This window comes from Capricornis sumatraensis, chromosome 8 (assembly GCF_032405125.1).
Source record: "Capricornis sumatraensis isolate serow.1 chromosome 8, serow.2, whole genome shotgun sequence".
Lineage (NCBI taxonomy): Eukaryota > Metazoa > Chordata > Mammalia > Artiodactyla > Bovidae > Capricornis > Capricornis sumatraensis.
Window position 1 is genome coordinate 14,560,781 of NC_091076.1, and position 23,268 is coordinate 14,584,048.

The 23,268-nt window shown below is 50.5% G+C and overlaps 2 protein-coding genes across 7 annotated transcripts in view; one reads left to right on the plus strand and one right to left on the minus strand.

The window, feature by feature from the left end:
- Positions 1-2,913: 2,913 nt before the first annotated feature.
- APLP2 (amyloid beta precursor like protein 2) overlaps positions 2,914-23,268 on the minus strand; it is a 62,306-nt gene continuing 41,951 nt past the window's right edge. Inside the window, exons 7-18 of one of the 6 annotated variants that reach the window (XM_068977019.1) lie at positions 22,794-22,961; positions 19,807-19,937; positions 18,859-18,933; positions 17,379-17,537; positions 16,590-16,718; positions 13,334-13,433; positions 11,814-11,966; positions 10,400-10,435; positions 7,803-7,888; positions 6,820-6,894; positions 6,178-6,333; positions 2,914-4,330 (exon numbers count right to left, since the gene is read on the minus strand). In XM_068977019.1, the coding sequence (XP_068833120.1) occupies positions 4,229-4,330; positions 6,178-6,333; positions 6,820-6,894; positions 7,803-7,888; positions 10,400-10,435; positions 11,814-11,966; positions 13,334-13,433; positions 16,590-16,718; positions 17,379-17,537; positions 18,859-18,933; positions 19,807-19,937; positions 22,794-22,961 (1,370 nt within the window). In that variant the 3' untranslated portion in view covers positions 2,914-4,228. The remainder of the gene's footprint in view (positions 4,331-6,177; positions 6,334-6,819; positions 6,895-7,802; positions 7,889-10,399; positions 10,436-11,813; positions 11,967-13,333; positions 13,434-16,589; positions 16,719-17,378; positions 17,538-18,858; positions 18,934-19,806; positions 19,938-22,793; positions 22,962-23,268) is intronic. The other 5 variants (XM_068977023.1, XM_068977020.1, XM_068977021.1 and 2 more) reach the window with 5 other exon arrangements.
- On the plus strand, positions 4,570-4,998 carry LOC138084091 (translation machinery-associated protein 7-like). Its single transcript, XM_068978196.1, has 2 exons — positions 4,570-4,678; positions 4,781-4,998. Exons 1-2 carry the CDS (start codon positions 4,570-4,572, stop codon positions 4,996-4,998), a joined length of 327 nt encoding a protein of 108 aa, XP_068834297.1.

The window sequence follows — 23,268 nt, forward strand, 5'->3', positions numbered from 1 at the left end:
TTTTTAAATTTACTTACTTATTCCACCGTACCAGGTCTTAGTCACACCAGGTGGGATCTGGTTTCCTGACCAGGGATTGAACCCAGGCCCAGCATTGGGAGCACTGGACCACCAGGGACGTCCACATTTCCTTTCAAAATTAAAAAACTTAAATCTCCACAGAGCTTCTACACATCTAGAGTTCTCCATCATTCCAGGGTGAGGGGGACACGGGAGCCTCGTTGCCAGAACATTCAGATCCACCCTCGGCTCCCTCTGCACCGACGCCCTCGGGGGTTCGGAACCCACTGCTGTTTCACCAGCACCCCCCGCCGCGTGTCTCTGGAGTCGCACTGTCAACAGGGGCGTGGGTGATGGACCCTGGGGCTAAGAGCTGGTGAGCTGGACGAGCCCTGGCTGACAAGCGCTGCGTGTGGGATGACTCCGGCCCCTGTTTCCCAGGACCGACATCCCCTGGGCAGGGGGTGTCATTCCTCACCTCTCTGTGTAAGACAATAGCCCCCTGTGAAGTCCAGACAATAAAATGAAGCAACGCATTCAAAGCAGCTGGCAGATGGCAGGCGCTGACCCAAGCAAAGCTGGTCTGTTAGATTTGGGAGGGAATCCTAATGAATGCAGACCCACACATCCCCACTGGTATTGCAGAGGGCCAACTGAAGACACCCTTCAGAACTCGGAGACACTGGCTTCAAAGAAATGAAGTTTCTATTTTCCCAACTTCCTGGCAGCGAGTTGTGAGGTCAGTGCAGGAGGGAGGGGCAGATGGGGAGCTGCTGATGGCAACAAAGAACCAGCCGGTTCAACTGGTTTGCCCCAAGGCATTTCCTGGCCCAAGGCTCATAAAACGCACGCCCCCAATTCCAGTATCTAAAGAACATGCATACACCATGTCTGTGCACACATGGACACGCAGTGGGATCGCGACAGCACCATATATGTAAGCTGCATCACACTCCACTAGGGTGAGGACTGCTGAGATCAGCCCCTTAAGTTACTCACAAGTAGAAAGACTTTCATCACAGTGAAAATCACCCCGGGGCACAACGCACTGAAAGCAGGTGTTGAGTAAACAAATCTCCTTCAATGAGAAAACAGTGCCAGCTAGTGGCAGGTTATTTAAGAAACTCAGAAATGAAGGCTGCAAACCTTTCTTAAAAATTCAGCCCCAAGCTCTACTTACTGTCACCAGGATCGAGAAAAGTCTCATGTTAATGAACAATTGTATTTTGTTGCACCAAACCCTTCACTTTCTTATTTATTTCTTTTAGCTAATCATGTAGTTCTCATGTTTGATCAAATGAATGATCACTACACATTTATGGGAATTCAGATGGTAAAGAATCTACCTGCAATACGGGAGACCTGGGTTCCATGCCAGGATTAGGGAAGATCCCCTGAAGAAAGGAACGGCAACCCACCCCAGTATTCTTGCCTGGAGAATTCCATGGACAGAGAAGTCTGGTGGGCTACAGTCCATGGGGCCACAAAGAGTTGGACATGACTGAGCGACTAACACTTTCACTTTCAAAGGCAGTCAAGAGGAAATAGGCATATGCAGGACAGTATGAGATCCCTTAGAACACTGGGAATAAATCTACCATATGACCCAGAAACCCCACTACTGGGTACATACCCTGAGAACACCACAATTTTAAAAGACACATATCCCCACACTCATTGCAGCACCATTTACAATAGCCAGAGGGAAGCAAGCTAGATGTTCACTGATGAATTGATAAAGAAATTGGGGTACATATATACAACGGAGTATTACTCTGACATAAAAAACAGAATGAATTTGAGTCTTGGTTCTAGTGAGGCGGATGAACCTCGAGCCTGTTACAGAGCGAAGTAAGTCAGATAAATACGGTATATTAACGCATATGTATGGAATCTAGATAAGTGGTACTGATGAACCTTTTGCAGGCAAGGAATGGAGGCACAGATGCAGAGGATGGACTTGCGGACGCAGTGCGGGAGTGAATGAAGAAAGTACCATCAACATACACTATCATGTGTCAGACAGACAGCTGGGGGGAAGTTGCTATGTAACACTGGAGCCCGGCCTGCCGCTCTGTGATGATCTAGAGGGGTGGGATTGGGGGGAAGGCAGGAAGCCTCAAGAGGGAGGGAGTACGTGTGTAATTAACGGCTGATTCGCATCGTAATATGGCCGAAACCAAAACAACATTGTAAAAATTAAAAAACAAACAAAAAATAATAATAAAAAAGGAAACAGGCAAGTTAGAGAAGGAAGAATACTTTAAAAATCCTACTGCACAAACTCAGATGGATTTGTCCTCATAAAAAGAAGATATGTTATAAGAACTATTAAGATAAAGCCAGCAGGGAATTCGCAGGCTGTCTGGTGGTTGAGACACTGCAAGGGGCACAGGTTCTGACCCCTGACAGGGAGACTAAGATCCCACATGCCACCAGGGATCAAACATCCCTCATGTAGCGCAGCAAGGAAGAAAGGGAGACAGAGCAATGACACAAGTTCTTACGAATTTAAAAACATAATTACAAAACTCACTAGAAAGGTGAAGATACGCAAAGGAATCACCCAGATTACAGACTGTAAAGAAAAAGGAGCAATTAGAGGTTTAACCAGTTAACAGTTTTAGAAAACATAAAATACAGTGGAGGAAATCATTACAGAAATGAAAGACTATTTCTCTGAGATCAAAAATGTCGTAAGCTTTGAGGTTGAAGGAACTTTTCCTCTTTTTAAAATGAAAAATGCAATTCAAGCGCAGGAGTCCAGCCTGCTGGACCAATTCCTGCCTCTGCCGAGTGGTCAGTGACCCTCCAGAAAAGGAAGCCACCCACTCTCCGGGATGGAGGGTTGAAGCCGTCACCACGAGTAACGCCAGGCCAATGACACACGGAGTCCTGGTGGAAGTTAAAGTATTTATTGATGTGTTTAAACTCTGTACATTCTCCACAGATCAGATTAAGGAGTTTTTAGGTGAAGCTTATCTGTGCATAGTGGGAGGAGACATGGATGGGTAAAGGGGAGGAAGAAGAAAAAAAACATCACAGGGAAATAGAAAAAAAGATACACCACAGGTTACCAGAACCTTCTGAATTTAAAAAAAAAAAGGAAAAGAATCAGCTGTGAGCAGCAACATCAACTACACAAGCATCACAGAGACTCATGTGAACGAAACAAAACTTTCGGAGCTTCCATGGGGTCTACAGGTCATTTCGTGTACAGCTTGAAACATCCACCTTCCACAGAAAAGCACACCTCCCTGGTTCTCCCCGGGCTGCTGGCTGTCTCCTCCTGCCGTCTTCTCCCAGTGGATGGTGCGGACCAGTGCCTTGGCCAGGGAGGAGGGCCAGGAATTACCCAAAGAGGAAAACTGCACATCTAGACATCACTTGGGAAGGACGTGCGTGGTCAGAAGCTACGGTGAGTCAACAGGAGACAGAGGAAGGTCGCCAGGTACCAACGACAGGCTAATTTCTGTGGAAGAACTGGATTGAGAAGGAGCGCAGCAGTGGGCCTGCTCTGCACACATAGGCTCACTGAGAGATGCTGAAGCGCAAATGCTTGCTCTGAGCACCTCTCTGGTGACAGGACTTGTGTGAAGACACCCTGGTACCCAGCGGTGGGAGCACCAGATCTCCGAGAAAGGGTCCTTCAAAGGCATTTTCAGAGGGGATGGTGATGTACTTTAAGGACCAATAATTACAGCTCCTGATTCGGCTTTCTCAGCAACTTTCTGAAAGCCCATTTAAAGGTAATACTGCCTCCTCTTCTTCCTTTTTTTTTTTTTTTTTTTAAATAAAAACCAGGACAGTGAGCCTTAAAGAGTTGGTTTACACAGTGCAGCTGGAACAAACAGCCCGCATGTAGCATGTTCAGTCTATCGTTGACAATCAACATTTTCCATTTCAATAGAGAACATGTGTGAGACAATACAATAGAAGTGAGATTCCTGATTAATTTAAAAAAGAAAACTACATCCGTCAAATATCTGCAATAGATCATTTGTTCATTTAAGGTTTATATATCATATATTGTTATATTAACATTTTTTTGCCCATTTAAAAGAATGGAAATTGCGACTCTACAGTAGTACTTTATAGTCTTAATGCTCCAGGAGATCTGAGTGTCGAGGAACTCCTCTGGAAGTCACTGTCGGTCCATCGCCCATCCAGACCTCTGGACGTCTGCTGCCCGCCCAACCTCCCTCCACTGGCGCTGCGCTTCCCCCGCTTAAATCTGCATCTGCTCCAGGTATTTGTAGGTTGGGTTTTCGTAGCCATGGTTCTGCATCTTGCTCAGGTGACGCTCTTCTGGGGTGAGCATCGGGTCAACCTGGAGGAACAAAGACAGCGATCACTGTGTGAACGTAGGAGAATATGCCAGAAGACATGAACTGTGCGATCCCCAGGGACCACGGGGGCGGACCAGCCAAGAGCAGGCGGTGAGGACCCAGGAGGAGAAGAAAGAAGAGAAGAGGGTCAGGGGGCCTCCCTGGTGGTCCAGCGGTTAAGAATCCGCCTTGCAACACGGGGATACAGGTTTGATCCCTGGTTGGGGAATTAAGATCCCACATGCCGTGGAGCAATGACGCCCACGGGATGCAACTACTGAGCCCTCGCGCCCCAGTGAGAGCCCTTATGTTGCAACGACAGATCCCGCACGCCCCAGTGAAGACCCCAGGTTTTGCAATTAAGATCTGACGAAGCTAAAGAAATAAAAAAAGAAAACCAGGGGAGGTATCGACGCAGGAGCTGGGACAGAGAATTCCGTTTCCAGTGGTAGGGTCTGGGGAAGGGGCGGCAGGCGCCACATCGGGCTGCAAAGGTGGCAAGAAGCCCCTGAAGCCGCCCACGAAGCAAGCCAAGGAGATGGACGAGAAGGGTAAGGCATTCAAGCATAAACAGAAGGAGGAGCAGAAGACATTCGAAGGGCTAAAAGGGAAGGGCATGGGGAAAGGACCCCTGACCACAGGTGGAATTAAGGAATCTGGCAAACAGTAAGCTGTTCCTTGTGTCCAAGGTGGTGATGACCTTTAGTTCCATTCCTGTGCAGACATCCATGTTCCCTACCGTAGCAGCTGCTACACCTCTAGGTAGGATGAAGTACTGTCCTGGAACTTTTTGTACATTTAAAAGTTTTTTTTTCTATTTATTTATTTATTTGTTTTTTTATATTTTCCTTTACAATACTGTATTGGTTTTGCCAGACATCAGCATGAATCCACCACGGGTGTACGTGAGTTCCCAATCCTGAAACCCCCTTCCACCTCCCTCCCCCAAAACTTTTTATAAAAAATAATAATAATAAAAGAAAAGAGGGTCAGAGAGGCCAGCCTCCTGAAACCTAGAGTCCATGTTGGAGGGAACGGTGAGCTGAATCTATAGCAAGTCTCTGCTCTGTCGTGTCTACGAGGGGCGGCCTGGGCCAGGGTGAGCCAGGGCGAGCCAGGCCAGCAGCAAGACCGGATGGCCTCAGGTCTCCTCCAGCTCCGGAATCCTACCACCTGATCAGTGTCCAAGAGGAGGTGAAACCAGATAACTAAGTGCATTTGGACGAATTTTCCCAAGCACATTCTATTCCTTACCATATTCATTTTCTGGAATCAAGACACCGTGGGCATTCCCACCGCCCACTAAAAACTAGTGCTAAGTAAACATTTCTGAATACAAATGAGCAAAAGATGGGTCAGAAAACAATCTGGTCTGGCTCTTTCTGAATTTTCTGCTACTTCTTTTCCCCTATTGAAAAATAAGAGTGCTATTCCTCTTTCATATTTTTAAGACTCAGTTCACTCACATAGCCATTGTTACCTGATTTGTTGTATACCTACCTGGTTTGCTCCTTAGAAAGCAAGTCAAAAGAACCCAACTACTAATAGATATTAAAAAGTTAAAAAAAACCAAACAGTATTAGCAGTCCTTCATTCTCAAACATCTAACACACCTGAAAAAAAAAAGGGAAACACTAAGGAAACAATTTGAGAAAACCATTTTCTCAGCATAAAATGCTCTTACGACTTCCTCACATTCACAGTCAAAGCCCAAATTAATGTTAAATGTTGGTGGCAGCCCTTGTGACTGGATCAGCTTAATTCAGCGGGGGCTGACTTCCAAGACGGGAGCCAATAACACAGCGATTAAGCTGATGCTCGGGTCCTGTCCAGCTCGTGGACGGCTCACCTCCACGATGCCATGGCTGATGCTGCCGTACTGCCGCCTCCTCAGCATCACTAGGCTGATGACGATGATGGTGGCGATGGCCACCGCGACGACCAGCAGGCCGATGAGGGCACTGCTGCTCAGGCTGAAGTCTTCCCGCAGTGGCCCTACAGACTCCTGAAGCAACAGAACAGACAGGCCACAGGGTGTGAGAGACGACAGGCCCGTGGGGGCGCCAGGACCCTGCTGCCCAAGTGGTTATCCAGGTGGGGAGGGCCCCCATCCTTTCCCTCCAGGGACAAACGCAGGTCTCCCGCTTTGCAGGCTGATTCTTTACCAGCTGAGCAACAAGAGCAGCTCAAGAATATTGGAGTGGGTAGCCTATCCCTTCTCCAGCAGATCTCCCTGACCCAGGAACTGAACCGGGGTCTCCTGCATTGCAGGTGGATTCTTTACCAACTGAGCTATCAGGGAAACCCTTCCTTTCCCTTCATGGGGATGCTAATCTTTCTTATCTGAAAGTACAGGAAAATAGGGGACGAGGGACCTTGCTAACTAGATAGCAGGTGCTGCTCCATCTTCCCCCTGAACTGAGAGGGCGGGAGAGAAAACAGCCAAGGCTGACCTGAGACCTGCCATCAGGCTTTGGAGCAAAACACATACCGGTTCTTCCTCGAGGCCTCCAACTCTCTCAGAGTTGAAAATCATTTCCTTCACGTCCAGGGTCTCATCAATGACCTGGAACAGTGGGAAAATGTCACTAAATGAGTCGGAGGCAAAGTTTAGCACATAGATAACTACTTTGCTGCTCCACATACCATTTGGTGGAGGGAAACAGACACTGGATGGACACCCAGTAACCCATCAGTTCTGCCACGTTCGCCTAGGTCCACTCACCAAACCCCTTAACAAAGGGGCAGGTGTGCGTGCAAAATTCCTGTACAGCCGTTGGCCTTTTAAGGGCTGTCACCTGCCTTCTCCTTTAAGTGACCATCGTGGAGATATTTCAGGACAGATTATCCAGTAGCCATGTTTAAATACCAAACTCAGTTAAGGATAATCTAGAAACATTAAGTGATAAACATGCTAGAAAAATAATTAGCAGGAGGTATAAACCTCAGGCAGCTTAAGAACCAAATGTGACTCTATTCCACTTCAAGTTATTATATCTACGCATTAGAAACAGCCTCTCACATTTGTTCATACCCTTAGTTGCATCCCTGGTGGCTCAGAGGTTAAAGCGTCTGCCTGCAATGCAGGAGACCTGGGTTCGATTCCTGGGTCGGGAAGATCCCCTGGAGAAGGAAATGGCAACCCACTCCAGTATCCTTGCCTGGAGAATCCCATGGACAGAAGAGCCTGGTGGGCTACAGTCCACGGGATCGCAAAGAGTCGGACACGACTGAGTGACTTCACTCACTCACTTAGTTGCAAATATTATTTTCCACTGTATAGCAAGAGATGAGCTACTGCTGAAAGAATTGCTCCGTCTCATACTCAGATGCCGAAGAACAGAGCCCGACTGCGGGGGCAGTGGGAGCCCACCCTGTGCTCCCCTGTGGGCACAGACATGTCGGGGTCCAGTGAGGGAGCGTCCGATCGTTCTCAAAGTTAACTCGGAGACGGAGGAGGGAGAAGCGGCTCACCATGTTTTCATCCACTTTCTTCTTGCTGTTGATCACTTTCTCCTCGGCCCCGATCAGTCCTCCGTCCTGCTCTCCCAATGCAGATCCTGCGTGCAGAGAGCGCAGCTGTCTCCCAAGGTGGGCTGAGCGCATGCCCGCCTCACAGAAGTGGCAGACTCCCTCCTGAGGGTCAGGAGCCCCCAGGGCATGCCCCCACCCCCGGCTCTCGATGTGCTACTTCCTCCCATCCTGGAGGATGCGCCATACTCCACAGGGATGAGGGACACAGGACCGATGGGTGTCATGGGACAGGAAGAGGATGCGGTGCTCACTGTGTAAGCCTTCGGGAGAGAACGCGGCTTGAACTACCAATACAAACTGGGTCTAAAGGCCTTCCAGCACCGAAAAACCGTCGACCCCTCTGTGATATCACCAAGCACCTACTACCCCCACTTGCTCCTTTGTCATCGGGGCTCCGAATGGAAGAACTGTCACCCCTGCACGCCTACCTCGAGCACCATCTTTCTGCTGAAATGCCCTCCCTTCCCTTGTACCTGCCCATCTGTCCTTCAAGCTGCAGATCTTTTGGGGAGACATTCCCAGGTCATGGTACTTAAAAGTCACTGTGTGTGATGACTGGCCTTGTTCTGTCTCTCACTACGCTGTAACCCTCCCAGGCCTGGATCAGACCATCACACCCTGAACAGGAAGGAGGCATTCCCTACACAGGGATAATTCTAACACCAGGCTGGACAGCACCTCTCCAGAAACAGAGCAAGAATGTCAACTGTCCTCTTGTTAAGGTCACGCATCGCCTGAGCCAGCGTCGCCTGTGCGTGGCACTCCGAACGACAGCGAGAGGAAGAGTGAGATGCAATCTTCTAGTTTTCGCTCCGAAGCATGTGACTTCCAGCATTGAGGGTCTTGTTAACAATAACAAACACAGTGCTGTATAGATGCCTGTGACCTGAACCTTTTACAAATAGGTCAACCTGGCAACACACTTGGCATTCTAAGGCCACCATGGCAGGTGAGTCAGATGCCAATATGGGTATCCACAAAGCTCTGCTGTCCATGGGCTGCTAGAGGCCCGGCCGTGGCAAAGCTCTCCAGCTCACAGCCAGACTTGGGCTGGACTCAGAGCCTCCAGTCACTACACTGCAGCTTTTGAACCCCCGGCCAGCTGACACTTCACTCATTCGAGTGCAGCCAGAAACCAGGCAGCTTTCCCCCCAAAGCTTTCATTTTAAAAGAGCCTCACAACATGATTCGAGGGCAAGTTAAAGCAGGGCTGGCTTCTGTAGCCTCAGAACGTCAATGGAATAGTAAGGCTGTATTTCAGCGTACAGATGCTCATGACCAAGCCCAATCAATTCAAACTGCTCCTCCCATCCCTCTCTCTCTCGTCAGAATTTCAAAGGTCCTAAGGGCAGGATCCTATTTGAAAAGCATGGCACTGAACCAATGGACTCAAAGCCCTACTGCCAGTGTGCAGACCGTCCTAACACTTTTTTTGGTGGTACAAGCCATGTGTTTCTTAAATGCCGACCAAAACCACTTTGGTTAGATAGAATGAATAATCAGGAGACGTTAAGAGACCAAAAGTTAACGTTTAAACTATTCCAATGAATAACAGCTGAAGCATAAAGGTGAAAGCCAGTTAGACTTTTAGAAAATTCATCATCTAAACATGCGCTGCTCAGAAGAATGTCCTCCAGTGATGGAGAAGAATATCCAAGGGAATCAAACCAAGCTCACACACCCTTGTATTCTGAAAAACAACACATACACCACACCTCCAATCCTTCAGCCAGGGCACAGCATATAGCAGTCAGTTTGTGTGTCCTTGTTCACAGAGACTCTGGAGGCTGGGCCACCCACCCACCCAGAAATGCCACAGCCACACTGCATTCTAGGAAATAGAAGCACCATGGGCTTGGAAGACTGAGGAAGCCAGGTTCAAATTCTGGCGGCTCTACTTCTTAAGCTCACGACTTAACTCATGGAAGTTGAGGCTTCTTCAACTGCCTTATCTAGAAAAGAAAGTTAAGACCGCTGCCTCCAGGGTGTGCAGTGGGTTACACAGGGTCAAGGTTGCAAGCACGCAACGGGTCAACTTTGAAAACTGGACACTTATTACATCAGGAGTTCACTTGTCTCCACCTGTTCCATCCATCAGCTTCTACTATGTCCTAAGGGACGCTACATCTCAGGGGACATGAGACAGCTGCAAACAGACACACCTGGGCATGGACAAAAAGCAAGGGACAGTTAAGAAGAAAGGGAACAGATGGAAGCGGGAGCGGCAGAGAAAGAGAGGGAAAATAAAATGACTCTCCACCTGGCCACAAGTGTGTTTTTACTTATGCCAGCAACTGGCAACCAACCCGTTTAAACTGGATATACTTTCAAAGTCCACCCAGATTAAGAGGGTTCATGAAGAATCTGCTTTGGTTGCTCAGTACTCAGGTGCCGGAGGTCTGGCGGCACCGGCTCCCCTCACAGCCGCATCTGAAGGGACGAGGTGGGAGAAGCTAATGATGGGATGAAGCAGAGCATGAAACTTCCGGGCAAATGAAGGGAATGCTCCTTCGAGGGAACATCTATGGCAAACCAACCTTTCTTCATTGGGTGGTACAACTCCGGCTGAGAGTCTAGCAGAAAGGAAAGCAACAAAAACAAAACAGCACAAGAGGAGATTAAGGAAAAAAAAATGCCTTCTTTCAAAATTCCTACCTTAGACCTGCTCTGTAACACAAACGAAAATCATGCTTCCTTACAAAAAGGGCCTGCACCTCCCCATAAGCAAGCAGCATCCTGAGAGCTACAGCAGGACTGGAGGGGAGGGGAAAAAGGCAGGCGGTCTTGGGTCTCTCGGGAGGGCTTCTGTGAGATTCCTAAATCATTTAGCTTAGCCCCAAGTTATCTTCCCGAGAAAGTAACAGAAACACAAGTTGTTCCTCGTCATGGTTTTCCAAGGAGACAAGGTCCTAGTTCACAAACATCTAAGATGCCCCCGCCAGTAACAAGCTATGAAGCAGGGACCCTCACAGTCCTGCAAGGGTGCAAGGGTGGGGGTCTGCGAGGGAACGGCTGGGGAGGGCGGTGGCACCTCTTTGTCCAGCTCCTTCCTTGGATTCTCTTGTACTATCAGAGGCTGAGCGGTTCTGAGTCGGCACCTCTGAGACAGTTGGTTTAGAAGGAAGACACCTGTGTTGGGGTCTGGAGGTCGAGCTGGATGCCCTCTTTCTTGGGCCTCTGTGGCGGCATCACGGGATCTGGGCCAAGGACTCAAGGCTGCCTCAACTCAGGCTCCAGTCCTTCCTTCCCACCTATAAGCTATGTGACCCCAGGCAGACACTGACCCTCTTTAAACCCTGGATACCCAGACAGGAACACTCCCAGTCCCTTCCTGAGAGCGTTATGTTGGGGAAGACAAAATATAGGAAAGCATCCACATTCAGAGGCTGGAGTGTGTGGAGGCCTGGACAGCGGTGGCCACTGTTTCTATCATCACCGCCATCAGCCGCGACAGCAGCAGACAAATAAATGGAAGCTGACTGCACACCCTGGCCTCGGGGCCTGGGACCAGCAGCCTGTTTATTTCTGGTACAGACTCATGGCTCTGAGAGCACAGTACAGACCCAGGAAACAGCAGGGAGCCTCCCATCGCCTACTTCCCAAGACCGTGAGGAAAAGGCAAGGACAGCCTAGGACACCAGAGCGCTATTTAAGCTGCAAAGGGGCCTCCACATCTAGGCCTCACACGCTGGACGCAGCTGGTAGCCAAGGATAAACAGAGGGCTTTAGGCTTTGGTCTATACAAGGGAGAAACACCCCAAACTTCCGAGGTTCTGAAGGCGCCCCACTTGGAAGGTGCCTGGCGGACCCCATCCCCTGGCCTGCCCGAGCCGCACAGGGAACACAGCCCCCCGACACCCCCACCCCTCCCTTCATCTAACTTCCATTTGCTAACCGTGTCCCTCCCTGCCCTTGGTCCCGCTGCCGGGCTGGCCTGTTGCGCATACGCACCTTCGTTCTCAGGCACGGATGGGAAGGGATGGAGAGAGTGGAACGGCGGGATCTCGTCGCTCTCTTCCGAGCTCACCCGCACGTCCACGGGGGTTTCTGAGAAGGAGGAGCTGAACTGGTCCATGTCGGCTCGCTGTTCTTGAAGCAGTTCATCTGACAAAGACAGACGCCCAGGAGCCATGTTTTCAGAAGGATACTGTTTCCTGGCACAGGACAGCCCGAAAGGGACTAATCTGGTTGGATAGGAGCTCTGCTTAATGGAGTCTCAGCAGTTCACAATTCAGGCCTCTCACCTGAGGGTACACCTCTGTAGACTGCAGAACCCCAACACGGGGGACCCCAGGGCTCGTTCCTAAGCACCCCTCTCTCCTCTAGCAATTCACTCTGGTTTCCTCCAATAACACAACGTAAATACCATCCATGGATCATGACCCCCGTATCTGTGTCTTGCACCTATAGCCCGGAGACCTGGCTCATCTACCTGATAGCCGACCACTTCCTGTCCAAGGGCAGTTTCCATTCGAACAAGTGAAGACTACGCTGTACCTCGGCACTATTTGGCCCCACCACCCACTTAGCTGCTCACAATGAGAACCAGGGCATATCCAGTGCTTTTCTTCCCCTCACCCCCTGCCCCACCCACCCCATCAGCACATCCTGTTCACCCTTCCTCTGAAAGGCACCCTCCAAGTCCACCCACCCCTCCAGCTCCTCCCATTCCTATCTCAGGGCACTCAGCCAGCCCCTCTCCTTTGGATTTTTACAACTACTTTCTGGTGACTTCCAATTTTCATCAATCCTCGACACAGCAACCTGTAATTTTTTAAAAATTCACATTGTTTTAAAAAAGCATAATCCAGATACAGTCACTCGCTTGTTTAAAACCCTTGAGTGACTTTCTGTTATCCCAGAATAAAATCCAAACTCCTTGATTTTGCTAAAATCTCTCAACTTCAGGCTCTGCGGTCGTCACTTCCTGTGCTTGGTGTGTTCCTGCTGGGGGTCTCTGCAGGGAGGGCTCCTCCTCATCACTTGACCACCCCCTCCTCACTCCACCCACCCCTGCCCCAAGGCAGCCTGACCACCAGGCACCTCCCCAGCCCACTCTTCCACCTCCAGCACAGGACACACCCCCCACGGACACTCATCTTCCCGTCCTCTCCTCCTACAATGTGAGCTCCCGGAGGTCTGTCTCTGTGACACACAGGAGACACGACAAACGTTTGTTGAATAAATGGAGGAAAAGACCCGAGGAGGGAGAGGAAGTGAGAATGGTATGAACAGGTGCCTTGAAATACACCAGCAATTACAGAGGGGAGGGTTAAGAGGGTGCATGTCCAGTCCCTTGCAATTTCACACCCTAGATTTCTCTTCCGGTAACAAGAGTCAAGGTCAGTGAAACTCAAGGCTCTGTGGCTGCCAGCCCAGGACTTGACCATGGGAGCCTGTGCGCACCAACGCCCAGCCTCCTTTCTCTAATCCGGCACGGTCTGACCTTGACGCCCACAGCTGGCACCCACCGATTTCCTCTTGGATCTCCTGGGCCACATACGGGACCTTGTAGAGCAGGGAGAGGCTCTGGTTCCGCCGTTCTTCAATCACGTGGAGATGCGTCATCACCTGGGAGAAAGCACGAGGTTGGGGAGAGGCTTTGTCACCAGAACAGCCGGGCCTGTCGGACACCCACACGCTCTACAAAGGCCTGTGTTCTCCAGCAAAGCAGCTGGTCAGAGGGGCAGTAGGACTTGCTCCCCCCATATTCATTGACCACTGTGGTGCAAGAACGTGTGGTATTGACCCTCAGTGACTTAAGGATTCACCCACACAGAGTGCTCCAAGTTAAGGGAAACTTTTAAAAATGTCATTACCCAACAGTATTGTTTAAAAAAAAAAAGAACCCTAATTTGCACAATATCAGACACTCAGGAAGGTTTTTCTGAGTGAAAGAGGAAACCAGTTGGTCAGTTTTTACCACTGGCCAGACTAAATGAAGTAATGAAAGAATGAAATCACTGCTTAAAAAGTAGATTTGCAGGGTGGGACCATTCATGGATTGTGCTTAGTGAAGCAGCTGCTTGAAATGATTCTCACTGTAAGCAAGAGAACAGGTGATTCCTGTTTAACTAAACAGGGCTTCCCTGGTGGCTCAGATGGTAAAGAATCCGCCTACCATGCAGGAGACAGGCTCGATCCCTGGGTCAGGAAAATCCCCCTGGAGGAGGAAACAGCAACCCACTCCAATATTCTTGCCTGGGAAATCCCATGGATAGAGGAGCCTGGTAGGCTAGAGTCCATGGGGTCACAAAGAGTCAGACATGACTGAGTGACTAAAACTTCACTTTAACTAAACAAGCTATGCCTCCAAACCTTCACACTGAGGTATAAACAAACCTGATTTAATGGGTGATAAGAAAGACATATCTACCATGTCTTCCATGCTCATTTCTTTTCTGAATGCAAAAGTTCCAAAGTAGTTCATCCAAAAAAAAGAGGGGAAAAAGGTCATTAAAGTGGTCCCTGAATTTCAGAGCTTTTTATGGTGGAATTGGAGAAGGAAATGGCAGCCCACTCCAGTACTCTTGCCTGGAAAATCTCATGGACAGAGGAGCCTAGTAGGCTACAGTTCATGGGGTCATGAAGAGTCGGACATGACTGAGCTACTTTACTGTGGTGGAAAAAAGATTTGGGCTACCTCCGCCCCTATGACACAGTGAGTGTGAGGCAGGTGGCCACAGACCACACAAGGTCCTCAAGAAGGCTAATCCCACCAGTTACACCTGCAGCCACCAAGCTGCTCCTCAAGAGGGCGCTCTGGGCCAATGGATTAATTATGTGGGCTTGAAGCCATTAACATGAAGGGTCAAAATGCAAACTGAAGTTAAATGGAAAGAGGCTTTTATTGTAGATTGATGTCTCTCTGACCTTTAAAAGCAAGGATGAAAGCAATTTAATTTTACACTTGCCATTCTTTCAATCAAGTAAATTGATGGGAAAGCACCAGAGTTGAATTGAGTGCCTTAGAGAAAAAAATGCAAACGGAAGGGGAACCGTCAGCTGCCTGGTCTGGTCTCAGCAGTGGTGACACTGTCACAGTCAGAGGATGGTTTCCACGAGGACAAGACCAACCGCAGGCCGGGACACTGGGCGTCAGGGTTTTTGGAGGACCCCCTGGAGCTGCAGAGTGAGGGGGCGGCAGCCCATCAGCTATGCCTCAAACCAACGTGCACATGATCTAAGAGGCTCAGTGTGTTCAGGGTTTTCTAGAGTTTACATAATATGACAGGAACAGGCAAAGGCTGGTGTAATCTGGGGGCTGAGCTGCCCTAGAATTAAGGGCTTTGAGCAGACAGTAAACAGCACGCAGCAGAGATGCTCTAAGAAGATGCTCCGCCTCCCGGGGCCCTCACTCGTGTGGCACCTGCCTCCTGGCTCGAAGGTTTACTGACCACACTGAGCGAGGTCTCATCTGTCCTGCTACTCTAACCACACGAAACAGGCTGTTTCTCTGTAAAATATTTCACAATAGTCTAGTTTTCTTAAAAAAAAAAAAAAGAGAAAAAATGTGATTACACTTAAAAAAAAAACAAAAAAAAAAACGAGTAGACCTGAAAAATTCTAACCTCTTGTCAGGATGCAAGTTCCCCCGCCTGAGCTTTCTGGAAGCCGCCCAAGGTCTGCTGGCCTTCCCTCCTCCCCTTCTACCCCGTCCAGCTTCAAACGCAGCCTCAGCTCCAGGCCCAGCAGAGGCCCCAGGTCCACCAGTCCCTCCCACTCTTTAGGAGCCCCATTTCTTTCACTGGCTGAACACTCAGCTGCCAGGGTGGGCTCGTATGTTAAAGGACAATTCTTCTCCATCTTTACAGCTCACATAACTAACACCACACAACTGTGAGCTGCTCAAGGGCACACAAAGATTCAACTGTGCAGTCAGACACGGGAGCAGAACCAGGCAGCAAATGGGGCTGGGGGGAACCACCCAGGGCCTCTGGGAAGTTCCCCCACAGTTACACCACACAAGCAACAGGAGGCGGGAGGGGACAGGTCCCCAGCCTGTGTACGCCATGTCCCCACAGCCTGCAGAGCACTGGATTTAGAATACGGAAAGTAATAGAGGAAGACCACTTATATCATTTCAAGGCCCTCTAGGAAAACTAACAGGCTAACTGTTTTAAAGGAAGCTAGTGGTCTTGTAGGCAACTTCATTTCTATGAACACAAGAGAGTAAAACTCAAGTTCATATACAGACAAACCCAGAACGAGAAAGCAGGTCCAGAAACAACCTGCTTTCAACCTACAGACAAGTGCACAGACTGGCGGGACACAGCAGGGGACAAGACAAGGGACCTAACGGCATCCAAACAACAGCGAAACTGTACAAGACAGTGTCGTTTTTAAGACGTGCTTGGTATATAAAGTCGGCCAAAATATTCGTTCAGGTTTTTGTACCATCTTATGGAAAAACCCAAATGAACTTTCTGGACAACTCAATATTTGCCTAGAAAGAGATTTTAAATGTTAATTCTGGTGGTACCCTTAACCAGTAATAAACTGAAAGAAATTGACTTATCTTGTCAATAAAATATCCATTTCTAAACTTCCAGAAACAATTTAAATAGAACATACTTAATATTAAAAAGTATGGGATACATATGTTTAAATTTGTACCTTTGCAAAACCCAGCTTTTGTACCTACTGTCTCTGGAAATAAAAGGTCACTCTCCGAGGACTAATTACAACCAGCACTGGCCAGAGCAGTCTCCCCACTGTCTGCTGTACCTGGGACCTCATCTGGGCCGCCTTCTCGGGGTCGACAGCCAGCACGTGCTGGTAGTGACGGAGGGTGTGGAGGCGGTCTTTGTTCTCAGCGCGGACATAGCGCCGCAAGGCCTGCAGGATGCGATGGGGCTGCAAGACAGAACGGGAGTTTTCACATCCAGAGACTATAGAACTAAAAACAGGCAGGAAAATGAAGCTTTAAGAACTCACTGAGAATGTCAACCTCAGCAAGGCACAGGAATGAAACCTGTACTTTTAAAAGCTTTCAGTTACCAAGTAGTAAGAAGCTACCTTTCTAAGTAAGGTACCAAAAGCTAAGTTGCACAGTTACAGAGGCTCCTCTACAGACAGTATTTCCCAGAACCTCTAGCCCACTTCCTCTTCTAGCCCAATCTATGCTGTTTCCTGAGCTCAGCATCTGATGCTGTAAATACTCAGGACAGACCTCACTTGCTTAAGGAGGATACAGACAAACACCCTGTCCTCCCAGAGCAAGGCAAGTCAGAGCTGAGGGATCAAGTCTAACAGCACTGGCAGAGAAGAGCTGTGATATAAACTTGATCATTGTCTGATTTAAAATAGAATTGGTTCAAAAGTCTTCATCCATGGGAGGCATGTTTTTATTCTTTGGAAGTAAGGCTACTATAAAAATGCAAAAGTTGGGGAACTGCTGACTAGCACCCCGAGGTTCTGCTTTGCCAGGGGAAGCTGTATCGGCACCGCCAGCGGCCCCGAGCCCGAAGTGGTCCCACACAGGCCACCCTGGGCTCCAGGGCTGGGCGCACTCACCCGCGGAGGGTCGGACTGCAGGGCTGCCAGGTAGTTCTCCAGCGCCACCCGGCGGCGGTCGTTGAGCATGGCCTCCACACGCGCCAGGTGCGTCTCCACTAGCTGCTGCTTCTCGCTGGCTGCCTCCTTCTCCAGCGCCTTCACCATGGCCTGGAAGTGCTGAAAGAAAGAAGGAACCACATGGGATCCATGCCCCTGCGGGCGTGCATGCACACAGGGGCGGACCCCATTCTGCCTCTCTGTGCCCAGTGCCCCTGCAAGAGGCACAGACTCAGCGGGGAGCAGGGGTCGGGTCTGAGGGTTCTTAAGAGGTGACCTTGAACATCACAGGGGTTGAGGGCACCAATCCTCCTTGGTCAAAGATCCCATGTAACTAACTTACAGTCGGCCCTCCCTATGTGCAGTCCCGCATCCACAGATCAGCCAGTCATGGATGGAGCATTACTGTGATGTCTACCACTGAAAACATCCACGTGTGGGGGGGATCCTCTGTTCAAGGGCTGACTGTACTTCTCCATCTAACCAGAGCACATAAATCTGGGTGTCATGCAGGCTCCTCGGAACCTCTAGGGATGGAAATCCCAGCACGCAGAGCCCAGGCCTGGCCTCTCCATGTGTGCTGTGAGAAACGGAAGGCTGTCTTTCCCACACCATAACAAGGTGCCCCAAACCACAGACCAATGGGGAACAGGCTGCGACACACAGTCCAGCCCCAGGGCAGGCGATGCTGACCATTCATACCATGTGGTGAAGGGCAAGCTCCCTGCAGGTGCCAGGCCTGGTCTGCAGACAGAATTTAAGGCTGGGGAGCTGAGACCCACCCCGCCCCCCCCCCCCCAAGAGTACATTAGCTATGCATAAAGGCATACTCGTGGGTTTTCTAGGTTACTGGTGAAAAAGCAAAGGTGATTCAACATCACGAGCAGAGAGATTTTGGCAAAACATAAACATAAGCTGACTTAAACAGCAACCAGTGTCATGAGTCCCAAATCGGTCCTGTCAATTCCTGTCGACGCCCTCCTCTAGTCAAGGGGAAGGCAGCTGCTGAGGTTCTAAGATTACATTCTTACATCCAAAGTTAGAGATGAACTGGTATCAGAGAGCTCTATTTTCTGCCTTGGACTTTAATTAAGTCTGCCAAAGGAAAAAAAAAAAAAAGCATTCACTACTGCAGAAAATAAGGCGCAGCCTAAGGACGATGCCAGAGGACTTGCCAGGAGAGGAGAGTAAACACAGCTGAGCAGAGGTTACATCTGCGCGTGAAAGGTGTGTGTGCTCTGCCCTGGGTTTGGGTTTCCCTCCACGGCAGGTGAGCAACTCCAGAGAACACCACTGGGAGGGAAAACGAAGCGGCGAAGACCTCCTTGTGACATGAGCTCTCAACGAAGAGGGGGTGTCGACGTCTGCCTTGTGGGGAGTCTGGCTCTGACCGTATCCTGAAGGGTCTGCCTGGGGCCCCTCCCTGGAGGACACATCTCACCTGAATGAGAGTCTGCCTCTCTGCTTTGGGGAGGTTCTTCGCTTGAAGTTCAGCCTCTTCCCATTCCTTCTTCACCTGGAACAAAGGTCAAAGCCACTATGACCAGATAATCTCTGGAACAATGGTCCCATTTTCTAAAAATACTGTGGGGCCCTGAACATGATGTGGGAACGCACACAAGGAGCGCACGGCCCACGTGCCCACGAGCTCAAGGTCTGTCCCAGGGCGGCTGCTTCAGGCTGGCGCCAGTGCCCCCCCACCAGGGGAGCCCCATCTCACAGCTGCCTCGTCCATAACCTCGGGTGCGTTATTTGCCGGACTCTGTGCCTCAGTCTCCTGACAAGAAAGGGGAGGAGGGCTAACGCCTGCTTCTCAGAACAGTCACAGGTTTCTCCCAGCACACAAGCCGGCACAGGAGACGTGAGGCTGCTGCCCAGATCTGGCAAAGAGTCCCTTTTCAGTTTTCTTTCAACCCTTCTGAGTAAGTCTAGGAGAAAGCGGCACTCGCGTGGTGCTCCTGGCGCTCTGACCCTTCCAACGCCTTTAAGGAAAAGAAAGCCAGAGACTCAGACCTTCAGCAGGCAACAGTATCTAGCCGGAATGTTCTAACACTGCTTTCATTCAATGTATGTTAGTATCGTTACCCTCTTCTAATGGTAAAGGATACTAGCTTTCTACTTACAATATTGATATAGAGTTCCCTTCTTCAAAAATAAAAAACTTTAAAAGACAAGCAGAACGTAATGGTGACAGGAAGTGCCCCCTGGCAGAGTGGAACAGTGAAGCCCTGGGAGGGGGGACTCCACCATCATGGGGCTGGGGGAGGGGCGGGCACCGGTCCCATCCAGGGGACAGTCTCACTCACACACGCCTCACCTGAGGAGGTGGTGTCCCTTTGCTTCAACTACGAAGCCCTGATACCAACAAAGATAAGGGGCCGAGGTTTACCCTGTCCATCCGGTTGCGGTGGCGGATTTCCAGCTGCTCCTTGGCCTTCTGGAAGCGCGCGTGCTCATTGTCGTCTGCGGACGTCTCAAAATACACGTCGACGTCATTGGTTGGCAGAGGAGTTGGGGGAACTGAAACAGAAGGACTGGACAGTTCTCTCCGGGGCCCAGCCCAATGATGAAACTGCACGGTGCTTGGGGACGAAGCCCAGCTGGGCCTCCTGGAGGGACCAGTGTGAACGGCACCACCTCGGCAGGGGGTGCGCCCATCTGGCGGGACTCCGCCCTGTCTTCCTTACCCAAAATCCAGCCGCCAGGCCCATCTGCACCCCCTGTACCTTCAGAACCAGCGAGGTACCTACTTGGGACTTCAGGGGCAGAGAAGGGAACACTTCTTACCCTCCCTCAGTTCTTGAAACACTAAAACCTAAAACTAACTACCCAACCGACCCTTCTGGTCCCTGAGTGCATCCAACCAGAGACAGGGCTGACGGCAGGCGCGCAAAGGCACTGCAGGGCTCAGGTGCCTTTTCTCCAGGTATTTTCAGGTCACAACTCACGCTGGGCCACTGATTCGACTGTGTATTCTCTGCACACAGACTAGGCAGAGAAAGTCCAAACGCCCCAGCTGCCTCTGCTTAGGTTTCAGTCCCACTGGAGGACCCTCAGCCCAGGCCCCCAGCAGGGACAACACGTCTCACAAGGACTCGCCGTGGAAGTGAAGCCACTCAGGGCTTTTCCATCCATGATGCTCGAGGGCCTCACCCGGCCACCACCCAGAGAACAGCCCATTAGAACAAACACTCTGCACACCTAATCCAAGTTCCTGGTGGCCCCGGGCAAGCGAGTGTCTGCACGAAGGAGCTTATCTGCATCCAGGAGGTGGAGGCGACAGGTTTACTTAGCCTCTTAAGGAATACCTGTGGAGACCCTGAACACCCCAGTCACTGGGGATTTCCCAGGGCAGGGAGGAATGTCAGGCAGCCTGCTCACACAACTTGTTCTGTCGGTCACACTCGAGAGCCAGGTGGACAGCAAAAGCCAAATTCAATGAATTCTGATTCGGAGACAAACTCACCCGATTTCCAGAACCACGTAACTTTAACACAATGTGAGAGCAACTGGCAAACTGACGAGCGTGAGCACAAGCCAGCCTGCCACTCCACGTCCTTCTGTCTGGGCGTCTCCCATTCACCCTCTTACTGAGTTTTAAACCGAAAAGCTATGGCTCAAAGTCTTGTCAAGAATACCTGGTTCCTACATTAAGTTTAAATAAGGTCTCAACAGCCAATTTGCAGACTGTCACTGAGTCAGAATCTATATAGATTGCTTCAGAAACCACGTTCCCCACGACACTCAGGAGAGTTTCAAAGCGCTGAAGTCCATCTGTGCCAACAAGCATGTCGCTCAGTGATGTAGGCCCGCAGCTTAAAGGCTTACGTGTTGGAGACAGCCTTTGGTTCATATCATTGGGCCGGATAAAGATAATATAAGCACAAGCTGTGTCCGCCCCGGAATGAAAGGGCACAGGAGCAGCACACCTGGAGGTCTGCTTCTGAAGACAATGGACTCGGACCCAGAACCAGATGCCCTCTGCACGCAAGCGAACGGCCCAGGAAGCTGGCACACTCACAGGCGCGGGTCCCTTTCAAGTGACAATGACGCTACCAGGTTCCAAAGCGCTCAAGTCAGGGGCCCTGCAAGTGCACGGACACACTGCTTCTCCTTCCACAGTAACAGGAGACGCCGGTTCTGCAGACTTCAAAACCGTTCGTGCTCTGCCCACCTGCCGTCGCCTGGTGTCTCTTACTGCCCGTCAACACTTGACCCTTTGGGTAAAGACTGCGCCTCACGTTCAACATGATCTTCAATGACCCCGATTCCTCAGGCTTCTGCCACAAACAACGCTTTCTTGCCCCTTAGTTTAAGGAGTTTAACAAAGCAGGAAGAATCACTGTAATTTCTAGCTCTGTCTTTCCACTGATGTTCCCTAAGGGCTCCTTTTTTTTTTTTCATCTTTTCAATGATTTCAAATAAAAACTCCACAGAGCAGCAGCTGCAGTGGACGCACTAACAGTATACCGTATCATATTACGAGGGAACAAAAGGGTCTGAAGGAAACCTTTGAATGAAAAGTCATCAGACGCTAGAGCCAAAAATCTTTAGAGCAAATGACCAGGACCGGCAATGAGTGTCAGAATCAGAAGGCAGAAGGGTCTGTCCAGCCAAAGGGTTTTCCTACACACGGGTCAGAACTGCTCCAGATGAGAATCTTCAACAGGAAAAGGGCTAACTATGAAGAAAAGCAACCTATTGACGTCTGAGTGAACCAGACTCCACTGAACGTGGAATTTCCTTTGTGACCAAAGAAAATAAACCAAAACTTCCTTGCTTCCTAAAGCTCTGTGTGACCCAGGGCCCCCCAGAATACTGGGGAAACAGTCACCACCGCCTGTCTGCAGAGCAGGCTCCCTGGAGTGCATAAGGATGTTCCAGTGCTCTCAGCGTCCCAAAGCGTTCTTACTGTCACCTCCTTGGAGAGCAGACATTGTGGGGGGTGGCGACAGGGCTGCTCAAGACCAGAATGAGGGACAAAGCCTGGACACAAGCATGTGCAGAACTCATGGCCTATCCAAGTGCCCTGAATGCCTTTCAGCGTCTGACAGCAGAGGGCAGGGCCTCCTTCCCAACCAACGCAGGCGCTCCCGATGAGAAAGGGCAGGCCCCAGGCTCTCCCCTCGGGCAGGGAGGGAGCACCACCCCTCCGCCATCACCATCACCTCCTCCTTCACCACCACCACCACCACCTCCACCACCAGGCCCACAGCGAGCACAGGACACAGAAAACTGAGCTGACAACTGCCGACAGGGAAGCACAGCTAGATCTAGAAAGCACAGAGAGGAGGGCAGACGGCCGACAGTGACACCGAGTGGGCGGGGAGCACCACGCAGACGCGGCCACGAGGACGCACGCCGGACGGGACTTACTCATCGCTTTACACACAGCCATACAGTAATCCTCAGACTCAAAATTGTTCCTGTTACCGCCGCAGCCGCCATATATAAAGCGCACGCACTTCCCCTTGGAGAGGTCGAAGTACCAGCGGGGCACCACGGCCCGGCACGGCCCCGTCAGCGCCTCCTGGGAGCAGACAGCTGTGTGGAAACGGTCAGAAGGTCAGCGGGGCAGGGCAGCGGCTTCGGGGGCTCACAAAGCTACAGACCAGCAAGGGAAAAGGGCCGAGTGACACTGGACCTCAGCGAAGGCGAGGATAGGGTGGGACCCGGGGGTCCCGGCCAGCTGTCACCGAGCATGCAGTCCTCTTCCTTCCCGAGGCAAGGGAGAGCTCTGGGGCTGGAACACTGAGTGGTGCTGTCTGCACTGTCTGGAGCTTAGAGTGGGAAGGGGCTGATGTGGAGGAACTCCACAGCGCACAGCTCGGGAGCCTCACATTTCTGGTCT

What these genes read in the sequence shown, in the direction of transcription:
- LOC138084091 (XM_068978196.1), top strand. Translation starts at nt 4,570, where the DNA reads ATGCCGTGGAGCAATGACGCCCACGGGATGCAACTACTGAGCCCTCGC. An exon ending in CGCCCCAGTGAAGACCCCAG is followed by an intron (nt 4,679 to 4,780) that starts GTTTTGCAATTA and finishes TTCCAGTGGTAG; the next exon opens with GGTCTGGGGAAGGGGCGGCA.